This window comes from Agrilus planipennis, unplaced genomic scaffold (assembly GCF_000699045.2).
Source record: "Agrilus planipennis isolate EAB-ADULT unplaced genomic scaffold, Apla_2.0 scaffold138, whole genome shotgun sequence".
Classification (NCBI taxonomy): Eukaryota; Metazoa; Arthropoda; class Insecta; order Coleoptera; family Buprestidae; genus Agrilus; species Agrilus planipennis.
This window is the reverse complement of record NW_020439400.1, coordinates 285,950-296,752: the sequence shown is the minus strand read 5'-3', so window position 1 is coordinate 296,752 and position 10,803 is coordinate 285,950. Positions and strand designations below refer to the sequence as shown.

Here is a 10,803-nt window from a genome sequence, read left to right as displayed (position 1 = left end):
TTAGAGTAATTTTTATATCAAAATCAGAAATTGGTTCCAAAATATTCACATTTTTACCGGAAGTGCAGGGACCCCCGTTTTCGTTGGGATCATGTTGGCTTGTACGAAAATTTTAGTACTTTACACTAATGTGAATTTTATTTAGAGTAATTTTTATTTCAAAATCAGAAATTGGTTCCAAAATTTTCACATTTTTACCAGAAGTGCAGGGACCCCCGTTTTCGTTGGGATCATGCTGGCTTGTACGAAAATTTTAGTACTTTACACTACTGTGAATTGTACTTAGAGTAATTTTTATATCAAAATCAGAAATTGGTTCCAAAATATTCACATTTTTACCGGAAGTGCAGGGACCCCCGTTTTCGTTGGGATCATGTTGGCTTGTACGAAAATTTTAGTACTTTACACTAATGTGAATTTTATTTAGAGTAATTTTTATTTCAAAATCAGAAATTGGTTCCAAAATTTTCACATTTTTACCAGAAGTGCAGGGACCCCCGTTTTCGTTGGGATCATGCTGGCTTGTACGAAAATTTTAGTACTTTACACTACTGTGAATTTTATTTAGAGTAATTTTTATATCAAAATCAGAAATTGGTTCCAAAATATTCACATTTTTACGGCAAAATCTCTTCCGTTGTATGGTCCGCGAATGATAAGTTTAAAAACGTACCTGTAACGCTGTTGGATCAACACATTCGATACATTTTTGTACAACGTGGTTTCCATTCTGATCCTTGACGCATTTCAAGACGTGGCCGTCCAATTCCTTCACGATTTCCTGCTGCTGATCGGGCGGGATCGACTCGAGAGCTTTCTGTATCACGCGACATCCATACATCTGCAATGCGAGCGGCAGCACGTGGCCTCTGACTTTCTGTGCCAACGTCGTCTTCTGTTCCACAGTACCGAACTCGAAAAATTTCTGAATCACGTAGTTGCCAAAAACGTCGGTCATTAAGTTGTAAGCCGCCGAAAGGATCTCGTTGAAGACCATCTGCTTCTCAGCCGCCGTGGCCCGTTCCAACTTCTGCTGTATGAAGCGAGAACCGTGTTGGTCTTGAGAGAACTCGACTATATGATTTGCCAGATCTCTAAAGTAAAAAATACAAACAAATAAAGAATGTCCAAAAATATGATCAGAAGCAAACAGAAGACATGACGGTAACCCTTAATATACGCATTTAGAACCCACACAGGTGACACCGAAAAATAGATCATTTCCCAGTATCCATTCAGACCCACTTGAGTAACCCTAACACTAACCTTAGCTGCAAATTGGGGAAACGATTGTTTCTAAAGTCTTCGAGCAGTCTCGACCGTCCCTGTGGTCCCTTGTCTAACGAACTGCTCACCGCCGTCAGCGAAGAATTCATCTTGGTGAAGAGCGAGTTCGTCGAGCCGAACATGGCATTCGCGGTGAGTCCTGTTGCGATCGAGTTCCTGTATTTGGCCTCGGCACCCGGAGCCGCCGAGAGTACTCGCGAGTTCACGAGACCGCCCAGCTGAAGGGGTGCGGTGGGTGGAGGCGTTAGACTGCCCGTCAGGGGACTGGGACTGCTGCCTAAACCGTAGGACGCCGGCCATTTCGGTCGGTAATCAAGGGACGGCGAAAATGCCGATGTGTTCCGATCGAACGAGTCGCGACGACCCGTTGTCGAAGTATTCAGTCCCAAACCTAAACAAATAAAATACAAAAACTTAAAATTGAAGCAATAAATAAATAAATAAAATAAAAAGGAAATTGTTCACCTAAAACTTTAAGAATAGTAAGACTGCAAAAACCAGAGAAATGTGAATTATACGAAAAAATGAACGATATGAAAAAGATAAGGTCAAATAATTTAACAACAAATTGTCTCTCCCCTACTGTTTCTCAGAAAAAAAAAACAAAATAAAAAACGTTGCGGGTGCTCATTACTTCTGCCTCGGTTAATTAAATTATGAAGAACGAATATCGGGATAATTAACTCACAGGCAATGCAATTACTCTAATTTGACGGCTGGCGTGATCGATGATCTAATAGGCTGAAGAATGAAAGTTGTAAGAAGCGTTTGATCGTGGGACACGGCCAAAGATGATATCACCTACCGCGTAATACATATTCAAGGACATCGAAGGCCGTCAAACTCTCGGATGCTTCTCCTTATTTTTAACTCATACTATTTATTAAATGATCGAGTATCGTAATTAAACCGAGAAGGAAAAAAGAAAATAAATATAAACGGTCGAGTTCGAGTACTACTACGGATGTATCTATACTTTTCTCTTGTTTTCGTACGAATTTGACCGCACTGCAAACAGAATCTTTCAACACTCTCCATTCATCATTTTACTTTCGACGAAACAAAGGAAACAATTCACACGTAATGTGTGTAACATATGTATTTCGTTTTTATCATGAAAATATTCCCCAAGTTATAAGTTTATAATTGCATATTGCAAAAATTACGAAAGCGTACAACAGTCCAACAGTTTTTTTGAAATTTCGACTTGTAATTAGGAAAATTTTGACATGCAACCCCAAATTTCGAATTGTAACTCGAAATTTATATCATGAAAATATTCCCCAAGTTATAATAATTGAATATTGCAAAAATTACGAAAGCGTATAGAACGGTCCAACAGTTTTTTTGAAATTTCGACTTATAATTAGGAAAATTTTGACATGCAACCCCAAATTTCGAATTGTAACTCTAAATTTATATCATGAAAATATTCGCCAAGTTATAGGTCGATAATTGAATATTGCAAAAATTACGAAAGCGTATAGACCGGTCCAACACTTTTTTTGAAATTTCGACATGTAATTAGGAAAATTTTGACATGCAACCCCAAAATTCAAGTTGTAACGCGAAATTTCAACCTGTAACGTTAAATGCTTATTGAATCGTAACCTAACTCAATCTCAACTTAACCTAAGGCAATTTTAAGAAAGGACAAGAGTACATCAGCAGTTATTTCGTTCGTGTTGCCTTTACCTACTGTACCCTTTTGATTGCAATAACCAATCGAATGAAAGCTTTAAGTTCAATTAGATTAGGGGATTATAACTTTAGGGGAGGTAAAGACAACACGAACGAAGTGACTGTTGATGTCGTAGTCGTGTACTTCTTTGTTTATACGATTGAACTAAACCTAATCTAACCCAATTCTAACCTAATAGGCAATTTGAATCGCAAAACAACGTAAAATTATGATTCGGACTGTAATTTAAATGAACTGTTAGGTGCAGACGTTTTGTTGGCGATTGCGGCTGACATTTTCAGTGGCACTGCATTGACAATGTGGATGTTGAAAATATCAGTCACAGTTTCCAACGAAACTTGTATACCTAACATTTTATTTAGACCACGGTCCTTCAGCCTGAATCATAGTTCTACCATGGATTTTGGCCGTAAAAGCGTATGTTTTTGTACTGACAGGTAACTCATTATACAACTTGAAGTCGAAGTTTCAAATTGCAAGTCGAAATTATTTGCATTGTTGTCTCTCTGATACAAACGTTGCAAATCAATTTTGAGTTAGTTCCTATTATTCGAAAATTTAAAACTTTGCATGCACGTATAATAATGTTTAATTTTCACTTTTTTAATTAGGTAGGTAGCAATTAACATTTGTTAGATGGAATTTTTCCTACTGAACTGCGAATTGAAATGAGAACTAGATAGGTAGGCATAGTATAATGATCCGCTTTAGGGATTTCACAATAGGTAACGTGTCGAGTAGTTTTCCGAAAAAAGTTTTAGTGTAACCTATTTTATTTAAAAGTCCTTTTTATAAATATGCCGTTTATACAACAGACGGAACTAAAATGCATACAATTGAATATTATTTTTTTGAAAAGTATCTTTTGTTATCATCAAATGAACTAAAAAGTAAAAAATAATTATTGTAAAAGATGTTACGTGCAGAATTTGTACAGTTCGTACAATGTGGTTATCAGAGTATCGAACTTAACTATAATTCAATAGTTCTGTACCAATTTTAATGTAGTTACTAAAAAGGTTGGTGCAATTTAAGAAGTCAAACTGATATCCGTAAGTCATAACTATACGCATCAAGTTTTTATGTCACCTCATAAAAAATTGACACAAGAATATTACTTTGTCATAAAGTTCATCATTCTAATGGTTACAACTTACAAATTGTACAAGTCAATAACTACTGTTATAATTATGTCTGCTTTTTAATTTCCTTTAAAATAAAAAAATAGGTAATTATAAATTTTCTTTAACAATTATGTATTTTATTCTATTATGGAGTTCATTAATGTCAGAGATTATTTCTAAAATCTTTCCAAAATTCATCAGATTGAATTATTTTACAAATTCCGGCGTGTAAATTTCTAGTAAATAGAGCGGGGTTGTTAATTTTCTTGGTTGTCCGTTTTGGCCAGAAAAAGTACAGTGGAATTCGTTTATTATGACTCCGCCTATATTGACCAACCGCTTAATACGAAGTAATTGCAGTGTTAAGTTTGGTTTTTATATTAAATTCTCTATATGGAAGTTCGGATATAATGATTCCGTTTAAAATGGCATATCGTTTATTAAAACTGATTCTCAAGAAATCATATCCGGCTATAATGACCCAAATGATTAATAATAACATTTTCGCTCATTTTTCTGACCCTTCAGTTCATCGTTTTTTTTTCTTTTTCTGTTAATAAATATATACAATTTGTGGTTTTTCTCTCTATCAAACTAAATAACTAACCAAAATAGAAAGGTGTTTATTTTCTAAGACTATACTTTGTATGACGCGCGCTTAGTATGATGTGGTTGTCATTTCCCTTCGATGTCATTATAAGCGGATTCTACTGCATATGATTTAAAATTATTCTTTCAGAATGTGTACGAATAACATATGATATCCCCAATTGATTCTACTATCCTACCACTAAAGAACAAAAATCATTTTAATACAAATTTGTCCAAATTAATACAGGGAGGGGGTCTCTAAAAGCAATATTTCAATGGGACGCCAGAGGGCGTCAATGTTACCCATTACTGATGTACTTTAAACATTCGAGTATGTTGAATATGAATATCACATTCATTTTCCTATAATTTCCCTAAAAACAAATTTCTTCGACTTTTCATCATCAAAGTCGGTCATGAATAAATCAAAATCTGAGCCAAATATAATAATATTGGTCAACTAGTGACGAAAAAACTAGCTATGGAATCATTTCTACAATAATCTTGGATGTCTCGACTCGAAGAACAAATTTGCATTCTTATTCTTCATCTCTTTGAAATAAAAATAAACTTTACACATGTTTGTATCTATTATTCGCATGTATGTGTGATAAATTCTGGAGAGGGTACAAACAGGCCTGTACGTTACGTCGCCGACAAAGTGAGCCCTTTCCTAACCCCTTTTGATCTCGCCGCTGTTGCACAGAAGCCACGAAGAGCAACAGACGCATGTCATAACTAAAGCTTACATGTATTTTTATTTATACTTTTGGTTAGTTTCACTTAAGAAAGAATAAATTGTTTTTAAACAAAATAAAAGTGTTATACAGTCCACTTATTGATTAACAATCATACAACACTGTTCACCAAAAAGATCCATTTCTAGTACTTTTATTGTACGAAACTTTAAAATAATATATCCTTAATTTCATGTAACGAAAGTGCGTAAAAATTAAATGTTAAATGACGTTTTAGTGAAACATAATCGAACCAAACGTTTTCGCACGTTTGTCTGAATCTTTTCCTCGTCGTGTCCTCAAAATATGCAAGGTACTTATTCACGTAAACTTCGGAAAGGTCATTACAATAAACGCATATTACAACGTCAGGCAGGCAATAAAACTTCTTTAATTTTAATCGATGACATTTGCAACATAAACAAATACGTAATTTCTATTTGCCATTACATTGCACTTGACAGCAACAACTATCTTGCAAAACCTCCGCAATCCACGTTAATTGCTCAGGTTGCACTTTTTGTCATTTTGTGTTTTGTAAGGAATCTGTCGAAACAACAAAAATTTCATCTAAAGTGAAACTGTGTCAACCTTGAACGGTCAATAAATAATTGAATTATTGTTTGCACCGTAAAATAGTGCTTTTCAAAAATTAAATCTTCACTTTTATTATCCACTCTTCCAAGTTATTTATTTTTAAAATGTGCAGCTATAAAAACACAATTGCTCGTTTGGAAGATTCATTACTTTCGTTATTTATGGCCAAAATAATGCACCGAGACCTTGCCACAAAACTTAATAATCATTTCAATTGTAATTGTCTACAAAAGATTATCGCTTTAATCACTTTTAAGCGCCCAACAGCTTCGTTTTATTAAAATTACGAACGTAAAACAAAATCCAAATAAAGTTTATGGCGAGAGAAAGTTTGATAAAACCAAATCTCTCTCTAGTTAATCCGTGTAATTAAATTTCATTTTAACCTTCGCTTAATTAACAAAAAAGCCGCAAGGACTAGAGCACAAAAAAAAAGAAAATTTTACTAAATAAAACCTTAAAATTTAAACAACGCATAAATAACTTTTTTTTCGTCCATAATACTTCAAAATACATTACAGTGTAAATGTTTCAGAAATATACTTTGAAGTCGAAAAGTTGGAGTGAAACGAATAGCTTCCCATAATTTTCAAAATATTTTTAGAGTGAAAAATAACTTCCTCTTTATACCTAGTTAACCTCTTCCCTAGCCGATTGAAGTTATGTTGAAGTAAAAAAAAAGTTTTACAGTTAGAATAAATTTCAGAACAATTTAGGTATAAATTTCAAAAATAAAAGTTGTTTTAATTAATAAGTTTTTCAATTTGGGCAAGCAGATTTTTTCTGTTGACTATCAACAGAGAATATTTTTTTTTATTTTTAGCGTTCATCTCATTTCTTTAGGAAGCTTCTGGCCAATAGATTGGTATCTGTATTGAGCCATAAATCAAAAATGAGCTCTTGCAACATATCATTATGAAACAAAAAATAAAACGTCTTCACATGCATTCACCTAATAATTGTAGTAAGCGGTGGATAAACCCACCATTGCGGAATAATTAAGAGAATCATTTACATAATTACAAACGTATACATACAATAATATATACACCCAAACATTTACTACAAATGATTATATGATACATATATACAGGGTGTCCCAAGCAAGGGCGTCTCTTCAATAACTGCTTTATAGTTGAAGATGTCAAAAAATGTTTCTTCCAAAAGTGCTACAATATAAGTATCTTCATGTCCTAAAATTATTTTCGATTATACAGTGTCCCATTTTTCCTAGAGGCTATCCTTATATTAGACGAAAGGAAATAAAATTTTGCACATTATGAGCTGACAAAAAATATATCGTTCCATTTAAAAAAATATAGTTATACCACTTCGAAACAATTTATTTTGCAAGTGAATGAATTTGAAAGGAAAGTGTTTGCGTTAATAGTGGAATTGTAGGCCATTTTTTCTATGAGCTATGTGTAAAAATAGCACACCCCTGTGCTTTCGTTTCGGAGATGGGGCAAAGTACTGCAACCGCCTATTTATTGATTTAGTGCGAGTTTTGTGGAAATTGATGCATTTTGGACATAATACATGATTAAGTTATGTTACTTAAATTTAACGAGGAATTCAAAAATGCAATAAAGAATGAGGTAATCAATTTGAAAAAATGAAGTTAGGCAGCCTCCAGGAAAAATGGGACACTCTGTATAATCGAAAATAATTTTAGGACATGAAGATACTTATATGGTCCCACTTTTGTAAAAAATGTTTTTTGATATCTTCAACTATAAAGCAGTTATTGAAGAAACCCGCTTGCTTGGGACACCCTGTATGTATATTTCTACACATACATACTAATCCACTTGCTTTTTTGTCTTACCCTACCGTCCATCTGCTATGCAAAATGTACATAACTTTTTTTACATGCATAACCATCAAAGTGAAATTAATTATTGTAATTAAATTAGTAACAATGATAATAATACGCATATTATTATAGAAAAAATGTTACCTGATGGTAGGGATGTGGTAGTNTAATTATTAATTAACCATCATCATCATCTCATATCATCATCATCATCGTTTTGTCTGTTTGCTTGTATTTATATTTTTTTAGTAGTTTTTTTCTTGCTGTTGGTTATTGTGTAGAGTGTTAAGGTCTCTCGAGAGAATGTATGTAAGAAAATTAAAGAACTGAATTAGTCGGGGGCCCAATGGGTCCCAGTTCGCTTCCTATGGAACTCATCGAGCCCGATGCCTTCATGAAGTATTTCTCCAACTTGGCGATGATGTGTTTGCCGTAAGTGTACTTTCGCAGCGAGTTCAAGTGCGGTCTGATCTTGTGCATCAGGATCTTACGCTGCGTCGGCTCGCTCACGTCAATCATCTTTTGGACCACGTAGTTGGCGTACTGATCCTTCATCATTACGTGCAGCGCACTGTACAAAGTTCGAAAAAAAAAACTAATAACAAACAATCAACAAACAGAAACTTGCTCTAAACGCCTATCGCATCATATCTCATCTCGTTTGATTTTTTTTATTTTGCTTTTTGGAACAAATGTTCTACTTGCTTTTTATTGTACTCCAAATAAATTGAGAAGAAACTTACTTGTCATTGAATCCGCACACTTCCTCGATCAGGAGGGCCCTCTCGGCTCGGGTTGCGTGGGTCACGCACTTCTCCACTACGTTACTGGCGAACTTGTGCTGACTGAGGAGCAACACCTTTCCCCTGACTGCATTGATGATCTGCGATTTGTCTTCTTGCTTTCCGTGTTCTGTAACAACAAAATATTTCACTGTCGATTGATGAGAAATATTGATGTACAAGTTATGTACCTAGAACGTGCTGTATAACGTAATTTCCAAACTGGTCCTGTATCAGCTGGTCGGTGTGCGTGTGAAGTTCGGCCAGGATGGGAGTGGTCTGTTCCGGTGTACAATGCTCGAGGATGCGCTGTATCACGCGACAGCCGTAAGGATGTGTCGACAGTGTGTACACTTGGCCAGCGAATGACGATATTATAAACTAGAAATAAGAATATCAATATTGTGTCTGTTGTTACACAGCGGTGTTGATATTGTAAGTAGTTCGTACACTAACCGAACCACTAAAATATAGTACCGCAATTTCATATTCCAATGATTATTAAAACATGCCATACTAGAAGTGCAAGGACTCCCGTTTTCGTTGGGATCATGTTGGCTTGTACTTTACACTAATGTGAATTGTACTTAGAGTAATTTTTATATCAAAATCAGAAATTGGTTCCAAAATATTCACATTTTTACCGGAAGTGCAGGGACCCCCGTTTTCGTTGGGATCATGTTGGCTTGTACGAAAATTTTAGTATTTTACACTAATGTGAATTGTATTTAGAGTAATTTTTATATCAAAATCAGAAATTGGTTCCAAAATATTCACATTTTTACGGCAAAATCTCTTCCGTTGTATGGTCCGCGAATGATAAGTTTAAAAACGTACCTGTAACGCTGTTGGATCAACACATTCGATACATTTTTGTACAACGTGGTTTCCATTCTGATCCTTGACGCATTTCAAGACGTGGCCGTCCAATTCCTTCACGATTTCCTGCTGCTGATCGGGCGGGATCGACTCGAGAGCTTTCTGTATCACGCGACATCCATACATNTACGAAAATTTTAGTACTTTACACTACTGTGAATTTTATTTAGAGTAATTTTTATTTCAAAATCAGAAATTGGTTCCAAAATTTTCATATTTTTATATAGTCTGCGAATGATAAGTTTAAAAACGTACCTGTAACGCTGTTGGATCAACACATTCGATACACTTTTGTACAACGTGGTTTCCATTCTGATCCTTGACGCATTTCAAGACGTGGCCGTCCAATTCCTTGACGATTTCCTGCTGCTGATCGGGCGGGATCGACTCGAGAGCTTTCTGTATCACGCGACAGCCGTAAGGATGTGTCGACAGTGTGTACACTTGGCCAGCGAATGATGATATTATAAACTAGAAATAAGAACATCAATATTGTGTCTGTTGTAGTTCAAATAATTATTAAAACATGCCATGCCAAAAGTGCAAGGACTCCCACTTTCGTTGGGATCATGTTGGTTTGTATGAAAATTTTAGTACTTTACACTAATGTGAATTTTATTTAAGGTAATTTTTATTTCAAAATCAGAAATTTTCACATAAATTTTCACATTTTTACCAGGAGTGCAGGCACCTCCGTTTTCGTTGGGATCATGTTGGCTTGTACGAACATTTTAGTATTTTACACTAATGTGAATTGTATTTAGAGTAATTTTTATATCAAAATCAGAAATTGGTTCCAAAATATTCACATTTTTACCGGAAGTGCAGGGACCCCCGTTTTCGTTGGGATCATGTTGGCTTGTACGAAAATTTTAGTACTTTACACTAATGTGAATTTTATTTAGAGTAATTTTTATATCAAAATCAGAAATTGGTTCCAAAATATTCACATTTTTACCGGAAGTGCAGGGACCCCCGTTTTCGTTGGGATCATGTTGGCTTGTACGAAAATTTTAGTACTTTACACTAATGTGAATTTTATTTAGAGTAATTTTTATTTCAAAATCAGAAATTGGTTCCAAAATTTTCACATTTTTACCAGGAGTGCAGGCACCTCCGTTTTCGTTGGGATCATGTTGGCTTGTACGAACATTTCAGTACTTTACACTAATGTGAATTTTATTTAGAGTAATTTTTATTTCAAAATCAGAAATTGGTTCCAAAATTTTCACATTTTTACCAGGAGTGCAGGCACCTCCGTTTTCGTTGGGATCATGTTGGCTTGTAC

General features: G+C 34.8%; 1 protein-coding gene across 1 annotated transcript in view; it reads right to left on the bottom strand.

The window, feature by feature from the left end:
* Nucleotides 1-10,803, bottom strand: part of LOC108735761 (pumilio homolog 2) — a 290,455-nt gene that overhangs the window by 7,929 nt on the left and 271,723 nt on the right. Inside the window, exons 11-12 of the mRNA XM_025978915.1 lie at nt 1,267-1,678; nt 674-1,094 (exon numbers count right to left, since the gene is read on the bottom strand). Coding sequence (XP_025834700.1) covers nt 674-1,094; nt 1,267-1,678 — 833 coding nt within the window. The remainder of the gene's footprint in view (nt 1-673; nt 1,095-1,266; nt 1,679-10,803) is intronic.